Genomic DNA, 22,116 nt, shown 5'->3' with positions numbered 1-22,116 from the left:
CAGAGTGCAAGACCATAAACCACATGTTTTCAATTCTTCTATTTCTTCAGTTTTGGTTGCAATCCAAGTCCATTAATCTTGATTGGCATACATTATGTTGTGTAAATAAATTTGAAGGCCACGATGTATCATTCATTCAGAAAGTATTTTTTCGGGGGGGGGGTGGTATGTTTGGCATTTTTTTTACCACTGTATACCACACTTAGATTAAAAGCTGTGGATCATTGCATTTGAAAAATAGTTAAACCTAAAAATGAAATAAATCGCTTCATCCATAAAGCTAGCAATCAATTGAAGAAATATTTAAAATAAATTGTATCACATCTTTAAGATAATGCAGAATATTCTACCCGTGATGATCTCAATATTGAAAGTCGGGCTTTACAGTCATTTTGTCAAACAAGGATAAATTAAACAGGAAAATAAATAATGTTTCATATATACAGTATACATTGTCAATGCCCCTACAAGCGGATTGTCCGAATATATATCTGAGGATGATTAGAACAAGAAAGGATTGAAAGAAAATAAAACGATTCAAACTATTCGATGAGGAGAAAAAATGTATATGGAAATGAAACAAAATAACAACATTTCTAAAATAATTGAAAACATTTGGCACCACATGAGAACTGTACATACAGTGTCAGTGATTATTTAATATTTTATTGAAGGGGAATGATTATCTAAATTTGATCCTTTTTTTGTGGGAGAGAGTAAAAAATAAGGCTATCAGTATCATAACATGGTAATTGTTTACGTTTTTGTGGGATTATGAACTGTTTTTTTTTGTGCCTCTAATTTCAGAGGGTATATGATATATATATATATATATATATATATATATATATATATATATATATATATATATATATATATATATATATTATCAATTTTTTGTTATGTTCATGACCAATTAACATGCTTCAATGATTCAAAGGCGTTTAATTAAACATTCACGCTTGAATGAACATGTGGAATGTGATTAGCTTTTTTTTACGTTATTGGAAAAAATGCAATTTGTAACTATAGATATCTGCCACAAACCTCCTTGCATGATTCATTTGATTTGATTTTTATGAAAATCCCGATGTTTAATGCATCAGTGAGCACACAATATTCGAAAATTATGCAAATGAGAAGAAAGTTTAAGGCCTTGGCCCCACTCTGTGCCGTATCGAATTGTTATTTTGGTGTGCGCACCTTTTGGATAGTGTTACTCTGAAGCCATGTGGGAAGTTTCATGAAATAACTGTTGGCAGAAGTAACAAAAACCGTTCATGAACAAACCCCTTATTACATATTTGTTAAAATTTTGACTTCTTCTCTCATAGAATTATGTACATTATGGGTGCATATGTTTAAGAATAAGTAACCCCTTATTCAATATAGTGGAACTTTTTTTCAAGGCTGTCTTTAGCAATGTCATTTGGTCGTAATGTTTATCAACCTATGGGCAAAATTCTGTGCAAAAATGAAATTGATGTTTATTTACGGATGAGTCAGCACGCATCAAACTGGGAAAGTTGGTATTTTAAATGTCACAGACTCATTTTAAAGGGTAAAAAGGTGAATATTGGGGGCAAATTCTGTTTCGAGTGTGACTTAAATTGCTGTTGTTTTTATCATCCATCATTTCTATCACCACACACTTTCCGAACTTTTAACATTTTCATGGTTGAATGAGCACATTCGAAAACTTAGGAATGAATACTCTTTATACTGCATAAATTTATTCTTTTCCTAACACAATTTCTCATGATCAGTTTAATTTATGGACAAATCAGTGGTGGATCCAGAATTTAAAAATGGGGGAGGGTCCTATAATCGGGGGAGACACCAACATTTTCAAATTTTAATATGACCTAACAAGTTGTAGAGGATACTACCAAAAAAAAACCTATGATGATACGACACAATACAGGGGCCGCGGAACGGTTTTCAAAGTGTGGGGGAGAGGCTGAGCCAAAAGTGTGTGGGGGGGGCTGACCAGGCAAAAAATCACAATCGTATGGTCATTTTTACATTTTTGTACATGCTTTTGGAAAAAAAGTGGGCCCCCACCCCCGCTTCCGCGGCCCCTGCGATATTGTGTTCACTCAACCATGAACATACGATATCAAAATTGTGTGTGGAGTGGCTAAATGATGGATAGTAAAACAGCATAACACCATAAAATTCACCTCAAAACAACTTTTGCCCAACTTTGTATTTTGCACAATCTGAAAAACGACTCTTGTGACTTTCAAAAATGGTCATTTTTAATTCAATCTTTAATTACTCATGCATGACTCAGCTGATCAATCTCATTTTCCCCCAGATGCTTAATGAGTGCAGAAAACCATCTACGAAATATCATATCTCAAAATAACTCCGTTCAAAAGTTCAATTATGGTTAATCCCTGAAAGTCCATATTACACTTACAGGATGTTTTCTATGGTCATAATCTTGCACAAAATTCAGTTTCATGATGGAAAAACTGAAATTAAAACAAACAAAAGGAATGAATACGCGTATGTCCAAGGAGTGTCATGTAAATCTGCCATCGTTAGTAGTGAGAGAATATCGTCATCTTAAAATCATCTTGTCCCACCCCCCCCCCCCCCCCCATCAAACACACTGGCATCGTCCATTTGTCAAATAAAACCTTTTCTCTTCTGATCATTGAAAGTTTGACATTAGTTTTCTAATTCTTTGACTCGTTTTTCCAAAGCTTGAATCTTTGAAGTCTTGGTATCATTTTCCTTCTGTAGTGATCTGATTTTCTCTCTCATATCCATATTAGTCTCCCTCAGCACTCGAGCATTCTCAGCAAAAGAGTTCTGGTCAAAAGAAAAAATGGGTAGAGATTTTGGTTTATTTTTGTTATCGAAATGTCTTTGCTTATGTGTTACATAGTTGCAAAGTATTTCATTCACTGTATGACTTTATTATTGTATTATGGAAACAATTTTACAATAAATTTTGTAAGATTTTTCTTAAATACGGTGCCCTCAGTAGATAGTTCCCAACTGTTTATAAATTATTAGTAAACTATCTCAAGAAAACGTTCAATTGAGTAAAAAGAGAAAAATCCAACTTGCGTAATGCGGAAAATTTCATCAAAATCGGATGTAAAATAAGAAAGTTATGACATTTTAAAATTTCGCTTAATTTCACAAATCGGTTATATGCACATCCTGGTCGGTATGCAAATTAGGAGACTGATAATGTCATCCACTAACTATTTTTTTTTGGTATTTCAATATAATATTAAGATTTTCCCCTCATTGTCATGTGAAATGAAATGATAAGTTTTATTCCTCCCTGAACATGTGGAACTACCATTGTTATAACATTTTGTTTAGTTCTTTCAAACTTGGTTATTATTGTCAAATCTGTAAACACAAAAGAAATAGTGAGTGAGGGACATCATCGACTCTCTCATTTACATACCACTCAGTTGTGCATATAACTATTTTGTGAAAGATAAGCGAAACTGTAAAATATCAAAACTTTCTTATTTTATATCCGATTTCGATTAAATTTCCAGCGTTTCTCTTGTTTGATTTTTCTTTGTTGATTCATATCACCAATTTTTCTGGGGTAGACCTGACCTGTAATAAGGCAACAATATTATTTTTCGAAAAGGTTTTGAAACGCATTCATCAGCATATTTTCTTATTCATGGTAAGAGCTATAACAACAAACAAAAAAACGAGTATATCTCACAAATTTAAAAAATGAACTGTATGAACGTCATAGCCAAATTATTACTGAGTTTATTTCAACAGGAAATCTCTCATGGGGTATCTTGAGCATCGAAAATGTCACTGTGAAAATGAGTTAGAAAATGTGTCTCTTCTCAGAACTTACTAATTTTTCTGCCACAACTTTCTCAACCATCGCCATGATCTCTTTGATGGCGACGTCTGGAGATCCTGCATAAACAGAAGCTCTTCGTTTCTTAACCACGGGGATGTTAAGGGATGTAATACTCTCACGATTCCGTCTCGTCTGTTGGCTTTCCTGTCCAGTTACCTTCTTAGTGGAATCCCTTCTGTTTTCCCGAGGAACGTTGAAACTACTGCAAAAGGGTAAAGAGCAAGGATGAGTTAGAAAAACAGTGTATATTTTTTTTTTACATTTTCACTCCAGAAGGAGTTATAATGCACTCTCAAATGATGTATCCACTCCAAACGGACTGGACCTTCGTATCACTCTGAGCTCACTTTAAGAGGAGTGTGATTAGCTCTTTTGCATTTAGAATCCTTTCTACCTCTGTTATCTACTAGAGTAAATGGAGAAAGAAAAAATCTTTAACACTTAACTGATGAATGAATGGTGATGATTGACGTACCTTAGCTCTGATAAGATGCTAACACGGTCGATGTCCTTGTCGATGTCCGTAGCATCCACGTTGTTATGATCGTCAGACTCTTCTTTATTCATCTTTTGTGTCTTGAGTCTTCTCCTTGCTTCATCCTCAATCACGGTCTATATAGGGATTGGGATTAACAACATTAAGATTAGGAGTTGGGATTAATATATAACATGAAGATTATGGATACAATTGGATTAGCAATTTGGAGATTACTGATAGAGACAAACACCGGATAAACATTACGATCAAGATAACTTGTCTTATTCAAGTTCGAGAAGATAAAGATATTCGTAAATAAGGAAACACGAATGTAACATTTTATAATGAAAATACCTAAACGAAGGTCAAAATGAAATACACTTCCTTAATTACGAGCTATCAACAGAAGGCCATGGAAGTGATACTGAATTATTTTAGGAGGAAAAAATGTAGACATGGTGGATTCCGGTGACACAGGGCCCGTGCCAGTAACCCTCCCCGGTCAAAACCAAATTACTTCTTTTTGCCCCGCTTTTTGCATGTCAAATTGTTTTTCAGAGAACTTTCGCCCGTCTTGCAGCAAAACTAGTATAGTATTTGCTGCTGTTATTGTTGTGCTGTATAGAGTACTCACCTTTACTGATGGGTAATCCTTGAGCACTCCCAAGACGTCATCTTTAGAGAGTGAGAACAGCTCAGAGTATCCAACAGAAAGTACATCAGCCATTCGTCTGCCAAAATATAATTATCAGCCAAAAAAATAGTTTCTGTACTCGAGGAGAAATTATGAAACTTGTTCCAGTACAGATTGTTTATTTTTTTTTTGTAAACAATATACTTTGTAGATAAAGGATGCAACATTTTTGTTTTTCATTACAAGTAATTGAAAAAGCTATTTATTAACTTACATGACTATATTGACTTTATTGAGTTTATAGGGATACGATGTGCCAAAAATAAAGGCATTTTTCTGCCATTTTACCAAAATTAAATGTATTTTTCGTCTCATAACCTACTAATTTGTGATATGTGATATGATTCACACCGCCTTACATGCATATATATCAGTTATTATTAGCTTATCTTAATGTTTGCTTATGTGAAAAAAAACCGTGTGAAAAATATCATATTCCAGTTTTTAGTTTTGTCATTAAACAAGAGAATGATATACTCTCTCATTGAAAGGCTCTCCTGGTCATTCTTATCATGGATTTCGAAAAACAGTAATGAAGTGTTGAAATTAATTATACCACAGCTATATATTTCACCTGTTGCTTGTGCCTTCCAGATCAAGAATTCCAATCTCTCCGAAGTAGTCTCCTGATTTAAGAGTGGCCAATACTCGACCAGATTCGCTAAATGAACAATGGAAACGAAATAAAGATAATCACATTAAAAGAAGAGAAATGACAAAATCTAATTGTAAAGGGATTACCTCTGGTTGTCATCATCAGCGCAATTGCAATACTTTTGAAATATTTTCATTATCAACAGTGTTATCATTATTGTTACCGTTTTTATCATTGGTATTTTGATCTTTACGATTATGATGATGATGATTATTAGGATCGTTATATCTAAGCATTATTATCATTAATATCCACCTCTTCCTGATCATCATTATCCGTTTCATTATCCACTTATACAGTACAGCGGCAGCATGCAGTAGCAGCAGCAATAACAACTATAGGGGAAGGCGGGGTAAGTTGAGCATAGGGGCAAGTTGAGCCACCAGCCCCAGTCCAATAATGAATGAGTCAGACATTGTGGTGGTGTCATGTATTGATGACCCATAGTATAACCCCTAACCCCACCACATTGTTTCCAACTTTGAAACAAAAAGTAGTTTTTTAGAGGGAAAAATATGAATTTCAGCCAAAAAAGTAAAAAAGAGTGTGAAATAGATAAGTGCTTTATAAACACACACGTCTTTGAATATAATAAAGACATGATAACAACATTATTAGTTCAGGTATGGATCTTCATTCTTGTCATATAGTCTTTTATATGATGGATGCATAATAAATGTGTGGATACAAAATTATCGCACTAAGTTAGGACTGGGGTAAGTTGAGCCAAACAGCATGGGGCAAGTTGAGCCATGGTAATTCCTATGGTAATGTATCTTAAAAAACAAACAAACCATAAAAATCGATTGAAATGCTGGCTGAAAGGAGCAAATTTACATGACTGCTCTTTTCCTTTTAAAGGATGTTAGTATTTATAGAGAATTAGCAAGTGAAAAGACTTTAAACAAAAAATTGACATGCTGGTTCTCCCCTCATACATTTTGTACATAGTTTTTGTGGCTCAACTTACCCCAGAAGGTGGCTCAAACTTACCCCATGTATGGGGCAAGTTGAGCCATTTGACATCGTTTTTTTCAAAGGTCACGATGACTTACAGTGTGGGGATAGAAAGTTATATATAGGTGGAAAATATTTCAGAAGAATTAAATTTCAAGGCAAGGTACTTATTCTGACAAGATTATTAATCATATCAATTCTAACATGCAAAAAGCAAAAACTGTCACAACTTACCCCGCCTTCCCCTACTGTCATCATCATCATCATCAGAAGAAGAAGAAGAAGAAGAAAGAAGAAGAAGAAGAAAGAAGAAGAAGAAGAAAGAAGAAGAAGAAAAAAAGAAGAAGAAGAAGAGGAGGAGGAGGAGAAGAGTAAAGGTAAAAGTAGTAAAAGTAGTAGTAGTAGTATTAGTAGTAGTAGTAGTAGTAGTAGTAGTAGTAGTACTACTACTACTACTATACTAGTAGTATTAGAATAACAATAACGAATACTTACTCAATAACCTCTAGAAGACCGTCTGAGATGATGAACATCTCCCTAGCTACTTCTCCTTTTCTACAGACCAAATCACCCGGAGTAAAGATACATAGATGCATCTTAAGGACAAGATCATGAAGGAACTCCGGGGGACACACTTCTAGAATTGATACCTGTAGAATAAAGAAAAAAATCAGGGGACTTATTCACAAACATCTAAAGTCAATAAGAAAAATGTGGCTATACATGTATAGTATACCCAAAAGTAAAATTAGGTATTAATCCAAGTGGTGCGCTAGTGCCCTTTGGTAAGGCATTTATCCTCATTACCAGGTCCCTCGGAGAGGACCTTAAGCCGTCGGTTCCCTGGTTGCTTGCTCACAGGCATTCGTGTTTTCTATCAGTCAGGTAAAACCTCGGTATGACATGACATGGATTACGTTGAAATTTGAATCGCTGCAAATATTTCTATTATGTGCACAGTCATTTCGAGGGCCCTCTGAAATAAAGCTTCCGAGCTTTCTTGGGTTAGCTCTTCAAGCGTAATTTGCTCTTATAATGCATGTGTTTGGTGACTTGGCGAATAAAATCAATCAATCAGTAATGTGAAGTTTGGGTTATATATAACGAATTTGGTATTAGTTGATGATCAAGTTACCCTTTTGAGAGTTTGTAGATTAACATGGAGAGCTAGTTCTGTGCGATGTTTGTCTGGGAGTAGCCCCAATGAATTGACATCACCTCGTCCTTGTGTAGCACCACTGTGAAAAGTAAATAGTAAGAAAACATAATAAACCATATGTTTCTTAAGAATATTTCGATGTTAATGCTTTTCCTATTGTTATATTATTTTTTGCATTTTAGTCTATCGTTCTAAACACAAACGTTAAAAATCCCTATTTCGTAGAAGCTTACTAAACGGAGTAACAATTATAAACCTCATGAAATCTTTGGTCGGGACTTGGTTTGGCTTTCTTAGTATATATTTTTATGCATTTTGTTCTATCGGTCTCATATTTTGCTTCAGGGGAGTGAAAATAATAATTGTAGGCTATGTTCAATTCAATTCAGTAACATTTCTGATGGCTCAGCATTAATCACGTTAAGACATTCATAAAAGGTTATAATATAATAGAAGTGACAACTCCGCGAAAGCACATACGAGTGCAAGGTAGAGAAATAACATAAAACTAATAAGGCTACATGCATACAAAGTACAGTACATCACAAAGAAAAACGGAGAAGAAAAAGGGAGATATAACAGAACAACAATGAAAAAATAACAATAAAGACAAAATCAGAGCAGCTTATACACATCAAGTTGTTAACACTAAATGAAGATTTGTAAATTTTGTTCTAATTATTTACCTTATTTTGCCTGATATAATCTCTAAATAAAAGCAAAATCAAACAAGTTTTTGTCGGTGATTATGTACGTGGGATGTGCCATCGTTTGAGAGTGTGTGTTGGTGAGAGGAGAGAGCGTGTGTGACTAAATACCTACCGAGTCCATGTGTAGTCATACCATCTAAGTACCCTCAACTGAACATCTCTTGGAACATTATTTGTCTGCATATATCGCTTGGCGTGGTCCTAGAAATAATAATAAAGAAAACATGCTGTTACATCTACTTATTTCTAAATCGCTAAATGTTATTGTTTTAAGATTTTTTTTTCATTTTAATTCAAACTTATTTTATAATCACACATATCAGCAAATATACAAGAAAGAAACAAACAAACAATGACTACATAATCATGATGTTAGTAGTAACGATTCAATGACTGAAATTCACTTTAATGGTTAAGTTTACTTGATGATTTTCTGCAGGACGTTGATATTTTTTTATTATGTTCACAAAGTAATCACTGGCAAGGACTAACAAGAATCTGAATAAACTAATAAGAAATTATTAGTCTACCTAGAAGTGACGCTACATATTTTGAGTTGGTATATGTCTAGAATGCACATGCCCTCTTTCCACGACACTTGAAATAAAATTATATATCCTCCCAAATAACAGAATAAAAAAGGCATTTGCAATCGCAATATTTTTTAATCCAAAGCCCCCTCCCCTACCCCCCTCCCAAAAAAAAAACTCAAAAGAGAGGTTAGATTACTTACCACATGACGCTCAAATTCCATTCGTGTCGCATTGCGATTCTCAATAACAGCACCGACTTGCCCTGTATAGCATTAACACAAAGATTGATAATAAGGGAACACATTTTTGATCGCCCTGAATTTTTTATCTGTGTATCTTTTGATTGAAATATCTTTTTTTTCTTCACCTTCTTGCTTGAAGAAATTTAGTTTTATAGAGCCTCTATAAGTTTGCCAAGATCATGAAGATTGTATTCGGTGGCAATATTGATCCTCGTTATTTGTGAGATTATTGATACTTTCCTTCAAATTGAAAGTATTTCATAGCAACATAAAATTATTCTAGGTAATATCATGTGCCCATGAATCTATACAGTAGCTCTCCAAATTCGAAAATATTGGATCAAGCATGGCTTACAAAGTTTAAAGTGAAATTAACCTTACAGGGAACTTACCGACAATTGTGGCGAAGATGAAAATACCAACCAGATATCCAACAATTTGTACAAAGTATCTGACGAAGAGAAGAAACAAAATATCTAAATCAATCAAAATTATCAATCTTGATTGAATGGTTTGATGACATTGAAGAACGAACAATATCCATTTCACATTTGTACAACATAAATGTATACATTCGCGGTTCAAACGTAATCACAGTAATAATTAATAATAATTGTAAATTTATATTGCGCAATTTCTATTTGGATATACTCAACTGCGCATTACAATACATACAGATAAACAGAAAAACAATTATTAACAGGATATGCAAAAATTTTAGAAATAAATTTAAGTTCGCTAAATAAATCGAAGAAAAATAAGTAAAGATTAATTATTTCTACAAAATACATAACAAAAAAGTGACTTATTTATTAAAAACTCTCTTGAAAGAGGTGGGATTTCAGTTTAGTTTTAAATAAGTTGACAGAGGATGCATTTCTTATTGAGGAAGGGAGACTATTCCAGAGTTTGGGTGCAGCAATGATAAAGGCACGATCACCTAGTGTAATCTTTGTTTTACCTGGTGGGAGACTGAGGAGCATTAACTACGAAGCCTGTATGACTGGGTTGGTGATTTAAGGAGTTCACTGAGATAGGTGGGGGCCATGCCATGTAGTATCTTATAAGTTAGGAGCATTATTTTGAAATTTATTCGCTGACGTACTGGAAGCCAATGTCACAGTTCAAATTATGCATTCACTTTTAGTATAAAAAATTGTAACTAAAAATCCAAGATAAAATAGCGTGTATAGGCATTTTTCATGAAGTTCTGTAATCTTAAATTCGTATGTCGCAGTGACATGTAAATGGAAATCACTGTGTGAACTTTGCTTATTGTTTCGATTCTTTTTGTACGAGCCGATTACGCTTGATGATTCGAGAGGTTTTAACCAATATTAGAAAGGGTTTCCTTGAGGTAATCTCCACGCCTCAAGCATCTGGTAAATATTGATTGTCTAAGGATTTTCAGGTAAGAGTCTTAAGCAAACTAACTAACACAGAAATGTAAATATATTTTCCCGTGTGTATCTATCTAAACGAATCATGATCATCATAGGCAAGGTTGGTGTACTCCGGGGTGCACTACTTACTTCACCTATCGCAAAAGCTATAGAACGCTCAATAAAAATGTAGACTCTCAGAAAAGCGTTTTAAACTTAAAGGATAAGAAAAGGGAAGAAAGAAAATTTTCGAGCCGTGTAAGACGCCTAAGCCTATTATTACTGAGGAAAAAATGATGTCACCTTTATAGCCCCCATATCCCCCTTCATTATCCCGGTGGTGCCCCTGGATCCGACAAGTCTTCCTTGAATCTGGTTGGCTAGAATTAATGTATACGTCTGACTATCGAACAAAACATTCTACGAGCCCTTTCGTGAAATACCATAGTAACTTAGGGAGTTTGTGCAAATATGAGTTTAACTATCCTGTTTTATAGTACATCATCATTTTAAGCTAAAAGCTCCCTGCAGTGGAGGAGAACACCTCATTATCTTTAAAAAAAAAATCCCATGAAAATTGGGGGTCTCACTTCGGCTTAGATTATCGAAAGCAAATATAATTGAGTATAAATACATCTTTAGTACACACAGGGAATTGTCATCTTCCCTGATACACATGTAAAGCTTCCCGTGTATTCAACTGGATGGGACATTCTTTACCAACAAGCATCAGAGATAAGAACAGCTAAGTTCACAAATAAAGAAGTAGTTTGAGCATGGAGCTATCTGTTAATAGCTCTATGGTTTGAGTTGGTGTAAGGAATCAGATCTATATAAAAGGTTCCTAATTGCTCCCTCTCAAAGGGTGATCGATCGATGTGTTACCTTTCTCGGTTGAGAAAGAAAGACCTAAAACTAAATTGAAGGAATTTAAAAGAACCCATAAAAGAAGAAATCAATTATACTGAAGCCTGCTTTTATAGATCAGGTACTGTTACATTATAATGAGGACTAGTGTTAGAGAAAACCATTACGTAATGTTTTAGCTTTCCAAATCCCATTGAAAAGTTGCAAGCATGGCAAGGGTAACTAGGTAACTGGCTTTCCCTCCTTTCTAAGAAATACAACTCTTTTATTTGATAAATGCTTTCACTGATTTATTACACTGATAACAATGATTGAAGCTCCAATTAATTGTTCATTTCTAATCATTAGAAAGGCTTTATTGGTATCGTGCCATATAGGAATTACAGTTTTCAAAGTAAAATTAAACATTCCATGTGTAGGACTATGTTTTGTAAGAAAGACACAAAGTGAATGTTAATTCATCCACAAATTATTATCTACTACACATTTTTATAAAAATCATATATTCCGGTACATCTCAGTTCGATTTTCATGAATGAATATAAAACAAGATTGTTGACTTGAAAAGTCTGTCATCTATCTACATTTATCATGTTTATTAAAAGAATGATTACTGCCAACTTTGGATTGAGCTATAGGAACAAAAATTAGTGTAGATATGTAAAGATTTTCACGTTTGTTGACAATGATTTGATAATTCAGTTCACGTCACTTGGCCTTACAAATGGGGTTCGGGTTAACGAGAATTGCATTAAAGAAAATTGGTATAAAATGGGGCAGTTTTTTAATCAAAATGCTTACAGCGATCACCCTTTTCATGCTTGCCTGATTGTTTATAAGAAAGTTGTAACAGTTTTGGGTGTGATAATCCTTTTCATTAAAATCATCTTATGTATTCCTGGGGAGAAATTTGTCAGATTTTTAGTGAAGGGAAATTATTTCCCGGTTTTGTCAACGAGAAAGTGAAGCTGGATTTAGAATTGAGTTTAAACCCTGTATATTGGTTTAATCAATCGGTATTAAAGAAATAACATGGTATTCAAAATATAATCGAAATGAGTTAAAAATTATGTATTATGCCTATACCCTGCTGACTTTAGAATGTTAAAATTTAATACCACTTTTCATTTTCATGGAAATTATCATCACTTATTTAAGATTCCAGTCTTCAAAATTTCTATTATTTGAATTTTCCCACATGGTATAGATCAATGTTTGAAAGTACAGAAGAATGACGTCATCATTAGTAGAATCCCAAACACTTAATGAAAGAATCGATAATTAGACCAACTGGAGAGAGAGTTTGAAGGCGCATTCATCCATCCATCCCTATCATCAATGGGTATCATGATACCTCCTCCCCTCCCTTATAATTATTCCAACTGTATGTTTAAAAACCGTTAAATCGTCATTAAGTGCATGAATAAATATGTTGAAAGCAATTTCTTCATTTTGATTATTATTTAGTCTACAAGTCTTGCAAGTTACGAGTATAAATTGCTGATTTTGAATGTTTAGCTAAACACCCTTCGAAGAATGGTATAAGTTAATTAAGTGTCAGCCACCTTTTCCACAAAGATAGTTCTGAGTAGAATCTAAAATTATAATAAAATGTTTATATTCGCCCATGTGAAGCATCCGTCAGTTTTCCATGCTTGTGTGAGTGCCCTGAGGGGTATTTGTGTCCTCAAAACGATTACTTTATTATCGTAAACACAAACTATAATTCATCTCAAGAAATATGCTTAATTTACACAATCACAATCGTTGATGTTGTAAGATGACTTTAATTGTGATCATAATGTTTCCAAATCAAATTTGAATTACGCTAATTATGAGAACTTGATCACTAACGGAATGAGAAGAATATGACCTAGTGTCGAACTTTGGTCGGTAATTTGAGAAGTAATTGTTTGAACTGTGATATCCACTTCATATATCGAACAGGTAACAAGATCAACTATAAAATAGATTGTTTACTTATGCTTAGCAACGAATTATTTACTGGAATAAATGTCAAAATAAGAGAGAAACTCAAAAGTGGAAAGGTCATGAAATTGGGTAAAAGGCGCGATACGTGTTTGCACAGCTCTCTTAACATATAATGTAAGTTGGACAAAGCATTTATAATTTATAATTACAATCCCTTCATAGAATACATAGAATTGCTAGTCAATGTTCAAATTACTTAAAGAACACTTCATTCTTAGAACATCTTATTTTCTAATTAGGAAACCTTTTTTTTTTTGAGAAACGAATCAAAATCACTTGGATAAGTTATCGAACGGGGCTAGTCTGGCGCGGTGTGTTACTAAAACATATCGCAATGCCCCCTATTTAATTCATTCCTGTTAGAATTAGACTTCTTTCAAATTCGAAAGTCATAATGGTAATTAAACATAATCAAATGGAAATCAACAACACTCGAATATCAGTTCATGTCTGGAAGTTTGGATGTATGCCATGCTCCTTTTGTTGCTGATGACGTCATTACTTATACGGAAAGGAGGAAGGGGTACCTCACGAAGGATATGAAGGACATTAAACAGATCATTAGTTAGTTTCCTTTGTCATGAGAAAACATATTTAGGGAGTGCATGTCTTCTCAACAAAACAGAAAAGCTGTAAACCCTCATGAAAGAAAGAACAGAGAAGTTGGATATATTAATTGCATTGGTTGTGGTGTTGGTTAATTAGAGACTGTAAACTCTAAAAATATTGGGTAAAGTGCTCCATGAGGGTAATTATGTGTCCAACCAACATTGAGCTTTTATTTTGGCATTTTTATTCGTCCAGTGTGATGAAAATTTTGCTCATTATAAAGTATTTGCTGATTATTTATCAAAGGAGAATGAAACCTTTAGAACAAATCAAAGAAACAGATCAACGAAAGTTTGAGAGAAATCGGAAAAATAATGAGAAGTTTATGAGCATTTGAATATTGCGATCACTAATGCTATGGAGATCCCCAAATTGCATGGCAATGCGACAAAGATGTGTGATGTCCTTGTGAGCAACTCTCCCCATTACTCTATAGTATTTCACTTAAATTGTAGATCAGTAGATCATGTGTTCTTTCTATAGGAGGGCATGTAATACATATTTTTAAAGAATACATCATGGATAAAGAGTTTGAATCACCATCAGAAAAGGCAAAAAGAGACATTTTGGGAGTATTTTATAGTCCATCAAAGGGAAAGTTGTTCACACGTGACATCACACATCATTGTCGCATTGCCAATAGAAGGATCTCCATAGCATTAGCGATTGCAATTTTCAAATGATCATAACTTTCTCATTATTTGTCAGATTTTTCTCAAACTTTCGTTGTTCTGTTTCTTTGATTTTTCTGTTTCGACACAAGCCTACTTATTCCAAAGGTTTCATTCCCCTTTAACCTTACTCGACAATATGCTTCCCGCATTCGGGTAAAATACTGCCCAAAATTGATTGGTCAAAACATGGACCTACTTTGCTAGTAGGTCCATGGTCAAAATTACCCTCGTGGCGGTAAAAGTTTTAACCTAATATTTTTTAACAGTGTATTTCCACATATATTAACGGATCTCTCTCTCTCTGACAGTGTTTACCTTGAATTATTGTCTCTTTGTATATCTTTTAATTTTCAATTATGCTTTCAAATCAAAGCAATACACATAATGATTCTGTATAAATATATGGTTAGAAATCAATAAAACAAAATTGAAGTATCTATAAATATAATCAAAGCAGATTACGCATTAATTTGCTAACTCTCAGAAGTAATATATAACTATGATGGTAAAATTTCCATCAATTACATCAGTGGTCTATTTCGTATTTCAGGGTAATGAAATTGAGGATTCCATGGAAATATCTATCATTGGAAAGTGGAAACCGTATAATGATTAACGTTTTTTATCGATAATTCTCAACTGAAGGGGACGTTGACGACAGACAAAACAGATAGACACGGAAAGATGTTGATTCAACACAATAAGAAACTAAGGCAAGGTCGACATTAACCTAATTCATGGAAGTTATCAATTAATCGCTTAATAGTGTTTCCTTCCTTACAGGCCTCCAAGATTGAAAAAGGAATTTTTGCACACTACAAACACTGTCGTAACTATTTCACTTATTTATCTACGTATCATCCACCGCTGCAGTACAAATAATAATAATTTTGAATTTGCGGTACCAATGTAAAAAGAATCACCTAAACCCCCTTATAATTCAAAACTATTCAATCTAGGAATCCTCTCCCTAAACAGTAAAATAATTTTATCATAGACGGCGTATCAAAACAACTGTATTAGTCACTTTTGATATCATCATTACTCTAAAAGTTATCAAACGTACAACAAGATATATAGTTTATTAGTGTTTGTAGCATGAATTGTCTCGCATTTGATATATCTACGTCTTTGTCTCCTGCAAGGCCTATCAGTTATTTATCAGGTGTTCTAATGAGACGTGTTGTTATCTATTTAAAGTTTATTTCATCAGAATGATGATTACAATGATATCTTTTGAAAATATATAATTCGTGATAGATCATAATCGTTCAAAATTGAAATGCCATTGATTAACATTGACATTTTGGATGTTATTGTCATTTTTCATTGAGTATGTCGTGAATATTTTTTTTCAGACTATCATGTTCAGACTATAAGTTTGTAACAAATACATCGATGCAATGATGAAAATAATAAGATAAAACATTTAAGGAGCGAAATGATGCATATTTTGTTTTATACTCACTCAATTTCGTTGTCGGGAGCAGGGAGGTCGCCGATCGTTGTCAAGGTCAATGTCGACCAATAAAACGAAGCAAGGTATTTGTGAGGCAAGGTAGCATTTCTTCCTGCTGGTCCAGCATAAACCCACTCATCTGATTCTGAAGTCAAACCAATGGCTTCGCATATGAGAAAATAAGCTGCTCCAGCCCAATGGAGAAGCAATAAAAGTACGTGTGTAAGGTTGATAACACGAAATGTGTTTGGAAATTGAGTTCTAGTCTCAACTTTCATGTACCAGAAATGGAATCTGTAAATTCGAAGGTATCTGGGACACCTGACAATTGGATGCAGACGACTGGTATCCAGGAGGTAAAAGAGGTCGGTTGGAAGGAGTGAGAGAATATCGATGATAAACTGCCATGATCTTACATAATGTCTCAGGAGTCTTCTACTATCTAAGACAAGGAGACCTTGCTCGAGATAGGCTGTTCGGGCCTGGACTACGATGTCCAAAATGTATATAAAATCACAGAAGTAATCGATGACGAACCACGCAATGCGACCTTTTTCTTGCAGCTCGGGCCATGCTTCCCTTGCGATCAACACCCAAAAGTTATACATGACGGCAATGCTAACAATGGTCAGCCAATATATTAGGAAATCACTATCCGGTGAGACGATGATCTTCGTTTGCTCATCCTCGTCCTCATCATCGTCTTCAACAACCTCGCTTTTGGCTTTCTCGTCATCGGGGTAGTTGGTCAGATCACCTCGCCTCGTGGTGAATTTCTCCAAGAAAGAGTCAACGCGTTGTGTTGAAACCTTTTTATTCCTCCGCTTGTTCTTTTCCCTTAACTTGACTCCTGACTTTAAACGACTCACCGCCTTGATAGATGTCCAAAAACCTTTGGTTGAAGTAGGACCTGTAGAAAGATCTGATGCAGAAGCGAATTCATCCAGTTGAACAGCCTCTTTGGAGTCACCATCTTGGATGACCGGCGCAGGAAGAAACTTGGAATCATCTATTAAGTCGAGATAATTTTTCGAATCCTTTATAATCTTTTCCTTTTCTAATAGTATGTCTTGTCCATTTCGTTCAGAAGAATTTGTACTTGGTTTAACATTTCCATTAGAAAGATCTGGCACTCTCCTGTTTGGTTTCAAATTAACTTCATATTCGTTTTCTCTTGTTGCCTCATTCGGCAAAATATGTTCGCTATCATGGCTATTAGTTGCTTCATGTGACGGTAAGCTCGAACCTGTCGTTGTACCACTCTTGTCATCGTTCACCATTTCGTTGACGAAGCTCTCAGAAGAGCATCGAATTGCCTCGGGAAGTAGTTGAGTTCGGTCTGATGGCGACTCACTCCAGGCTTGCCGCTCATTGCTCTCTCGACTGGCAACCCGCGTAGCCTTAGTTGGCGTTGGGTCTCGTGGTTGACTCATCGCGGGTTCCACTGACATGTTCGTCAGCTTTGATTTCTAATTAAAACATCGAATACAGACAGCTTAACGATGGCTAATTGCCAAAGACAAGAAGTGAAGACTACACCCTTGAAGAGTTATCCAAAGGTCATAACAGTTCATGCTTATATATCCATTTTAGGGCATGATTCTTGAAAGATTCTATCCGTTAGCAGGTTTAATTTTTGTTTCAAGGACCGACTCAGAAGGTTTCCTTGAATGATCTTCTATTTTTCCCAATCCAAATATCAGTGTTTCCATAACATGTTTCCTTCTTTAAGTGTTCACGACTTTAATAATTATCTATTGTTTTCGACTATCACCACAGACATGCCCGCAAGAAAACAGCGACAGTGATGTCCTTTTTTATAATCAACAAAATCAAACAAAATGTTGAAACCATCTAAGTCGTTCAATCCACCACAAAAACAATTGTATAAAGTTTAAAGCCTGGAAGAGGTATCCAAGAAAAGCAACACAAAATATTCAAGTTTTATCTTCGAGACTATTATTCCTCATGTTCTTGACGCAATTATACCTTGTAAGAATAATGTAGACTAGCTCATCCTCTCATCCTCTTGTTTGGTCACATCGCTTGTTACAATTTGGTTTGACTTGTCTGCGCCGCTCGCTCGGGGCAAATCCCACAAACGTGGACCGTCACGAAGAAAGAACAAACGAAGGGGGACTCTGCGGATTAAACAAAAGACATTTCAACTCTGAAGAAGACCCTTACCCCATTTGATAAAAATCGAAGCGTCTTCTAATACGTCGAGTACACAAACAAACTGTTAACACAAGCAAGCAGTCACTGTATCGAGGGCTGGCAAACTCTGTTGTTAAATGAACGCCTTTCGTTCTCGAAACGCGTGAGATTTTTGGTTAAAGTAGTGGCGCCGAAATTCTGTGGGTGACGAAATATGTTCAGAATTAATGTCATATTGAAGAAAAAACGTAAAAATGTCCCCATTATCATTTTATTATGATTACATAATGAAGATTGAACATCATAAAAAAACAAATAGCATGGTAGATGGATATTTACTCTTCTAGATCGAAACCAACGTTGAATACGGAATTCAAACAAATTATAATGAAGAAATGAATCACATAAAACCATCCAGAAATATCAAGAGATTAGAAAGTCAGTGCATGCTTCTCGCCTTTTATCTTTGCTTTTTAATCTTCACATTCCGGTTAAAGGAGACCGAAAATAGAATTATTCACAGGGATTATTGATTTGGTTGAGTTCTGAAGAAAATCTTCTGTCTTCTATTCCAATTCAACTGCGTCCTCTTGGGCTTGGAAATAAGCTAAGGATTTTAAAGGTGTTCAGACGATGGTACGCAGAAAAATAACTCGTCAAATTATGTTTTATATTAGGGAGTTATGATATAAGACGTAATTAGTTTATATATCCAAACACACTGTTTATGACCATGAGGAAAGGGTTATAGTCCATAAATCTAAATCTTAGAGAGTGGTGCACTCAATAGGGTTCATATTCGCTCCAATTCAAAGAAAGGTTATTTTCCCGCGGCTGTGGCACATGTAAACAAGACATCTTGATTCTATGTTTTGTTGTTCTCTTCGGAGGCGGATTAAAATTGAGAGAGGAGTAGGGATACGTCGTCAGAAAAAGACACTTTTTCAGGGTTTTTTTTATTGTTGTTGTTGTTGCCCCCCCCCCCCCCGAGGAATAAATTAATAGTAAACTCACATGTAAATATGCAAGCTAAAAATTAGAACCCATAATAAATGAAAATACAATTAAAACAACAATTGCAGTAAAATTCATGTCGTGTGCCCTTGAGCCACATGGATGCTCCTGCGAGTAGGCTACATTAATATTGCATGCATGTCCCATGTTATTACGGTATGTAATCCGGTATAACCGTAGTTAGCGTTACAAGTTGTCATGGCAACAAGACGAAAATCTACATGGGTATAGGCGGTTGTAGGTACATGGTTTAATGGTAATGATATTTGAGTCATATCTTCTTCCTCTCATAATGTTATGGTATACCAGTAAAGATGTTGTTGATGATGATGATGATGCGGAAGATTATGATGATGATTGTCAATATCATTGTTATAGTGACTGTGAAGTAAATCAAAATCTTTGTTTCTGAAGAAGTAAACAACTTGAATTTGATAATCCAACCACCGAAGCTCAAATGCGAAAACTGCATGTTAAAAAAATTATGGGGTCATCGGTTCTCTAATAGAATTATTTCAAGAGCAGGTCTTTTACGAATATTGATCTAAACGGACCAATTGTCTCATTTATAAAGCAGCTAATAGATCGATCTTTCGATTTCTTAGTAGCTTAAAAGCTTTGACAAAGCCCGAATGACACCTGCCGGGCAAGAAAAAAAGAAGGGGCGTATTTTTTGGCCTCACTAAATGTGCAGGAATATAACGGATCGGGATTAATAACACCACACTCGCACAATAGCACAAAGTTTGTGGGCCAAATAGCTATAGATAATGCACGTTTAAAGAACAGTTACAACCTATACTGATTATAGGCCTACTATAATTATATACAGTAATATTGTTTAGATTAGTTCTATAATTATAATCATCATTATCATGAAAATCCATCTATTTTCATATTTTTCATATGATCATCATCTTCATCATCATTATAATAATTAAAACCATTATCATTATTATCTTCATTTTCATCGTCATCTTCATCATCAGCATCATTATCATCATCATTATCATCAAAATCGTCACCATCACCATAACGGCAATCATTAAAAAAGACAAACATACCGGCAATCAAGAACACTGACTTCACCCGGGAGTTCACAGGAACTTGTGTCATTTGTCATATAAACGATTTCTTATGTTTATTTTTTGTCAACCAGAATATAATGTCACGCTTGTTTGAATCTTGTTGAAATATGATTACATTTCTATTTATTAGACCATCGCAATGCTTTTTACTATTTCGATATACACTCTCTTTACCTTAAAATACTGTACACTAATCTCAGATACAATAGGTGGAAAGCCGATTACGGGATAGGAAGACTTTATTTGATTATATTATGCCGTTCTTTCTTAATCTCATAACTGTAGACCGTAAATAATCTTGTTGACATGTTGCCTAGTAACCACTGCTCTCAAGTAATCATCATGATAATACGAAGGGGATGAGGGGTGGTTATAGGTAATGTATATGAAGAGCTTTAAAAATTGTACAAAATCTCTTTACATTAATCAAGTTGGTAATAGTGGTAAAATACCACTAGTTACTTTCGGTGAATTCTCTTTGAGTCTCGTGAACAAATATATTAGTTCATGGGTTATGTATTTATCATGTTTCTGAACGCGCCACATCTAGATATACTGTGGTCCAGACTACCTTTCCATATAAAGAATCGTTTTATTATGTAACTATGTTGGTAGTTACCATGGAAACCATGAATGGTAATGCTTGCCTGCTGAGTTAATAAATATATTACCAATATGGGATAACAATTTTCTTCACGGCTATGTTCGCTAGCCAAACTCACTTTCTTGTGTACTGATGTCGAATAGAGAACAGAGAGAATGTAATAAAAGCGGAGAAGACGAGTGGTCCAAATTATGTGGGTGAAAAAGTGCCCGATCAAATTGCCAAAATTAACCAAAAATCTGGTACGTTGCGGCCAAGTGGATTAGTCTCCAGACTTTTAATCAGAGGGTTGTGCATAAACTGCATATATGATTTTTCAAGACCAGACCTTTAGGTCGAGACTATTCACATTTGTTCAGTCAAGATTTTACCATCATGTCATAAAAAAGACACTAATTTCTACCGTCCAAACGCAATCCCGTACAAATCAAACATAATAATCAAATAGTAGAACAATGCTAAGCATTACTCTGCGGGAGGGATAACTTTGGTGTACTTTTCTCACCTTTATAGGCACTTTGATAACACGAGGATCACCAACAATTTTTGTTGTAGTAACTAATTCATCTTCGTCCATTAAACATGTATCGGGCTAATTTAATCAAATTGGAACACTAAATTAACAGCTGGATTAGATTTGTAAGCATACATTACAACCTGTATATTATCCCAAATATATCTAGGTCTCGATGCCTATGGCTATATATGTAGGCCTATATTATATTCTTGCATGGAAATATTGAACTATGTAAGTGAGACATGACACAAACAAAGGAATTTATCCATTTCCTATTTCATCACCTCAAAGTAAAAACATCGGGAGCTAGTCGTCACGTTTTAGCCCCTTAAAATTCGGAAGAATGTTTACACCCCTCCATGAAGTTACAATCCACATCGATCTGTGATGAAACTTAATCCAATAAAATCAATCGTGTTCCTCAACCTCCTAAACGTTTAATGTTCAGACAATTATTTCA

At 34.8% G+C, this 22,116-nt stretch overlaps 1 protein-coding gene across 1 annotated transcript; it reads right to left on the bottom strand.

Annotated features, from left to right (window-relative positions):
- Positions 1-2,382: 2,382 nt before the first annotated feature.
- Positions 2,383-18,631, bottom strand: LOC121409244 (cyclic nucleotide-gated cation channel alpha-3-like). The gene is made up of 11 exons (XM_041601116.1): positions 16,286-18,631; positions 9,686-9,744; positions 9,252-9,313; positions 8,631-8,719; positions 7,785-7,887; positions 7,145-7,299; positions 5,612-5,698; positions 4,978-5,074; positions 4,341-4,477; positions 3,857-4,067; positions 2,383-2,823 (listed from the first exon to the last, which is right to left on the bottom strand). The coding sequence occupies exons 1-11, from the start codon at positions 17,725-17,727 to the stop codon at positions 2,680-2,682; spliced, it is 2,586 nt and encodes an 861-aa protein (XP_041457050.1). The 5' UTR covers positions 17,728-18,631; the 3' UTR covers positions 2,383-2,679.
- Positions 18,632-22,116: the final 3,485 nt, after the last annotated feature.

The sequence above is a fragment of the Lytechinus variegatus genome, chromosome 2, assembly GCF_018143015.1.
Source record: "Lytechinus variegatus isolate NC3 chromosome 2, Lvar_3.0, whole genome shotgun sequence".
Classification (NCBI taxonomy): Eukaryota; Metazoa; Echinodermata; class Echinoidea; order Temnopleuroida; family Toxopneustidae; genus Lytechinus; species Lytechinus variegatus.
This window is presented reverse-complemented; position numbering and strand designations above follow the sequence as displayed.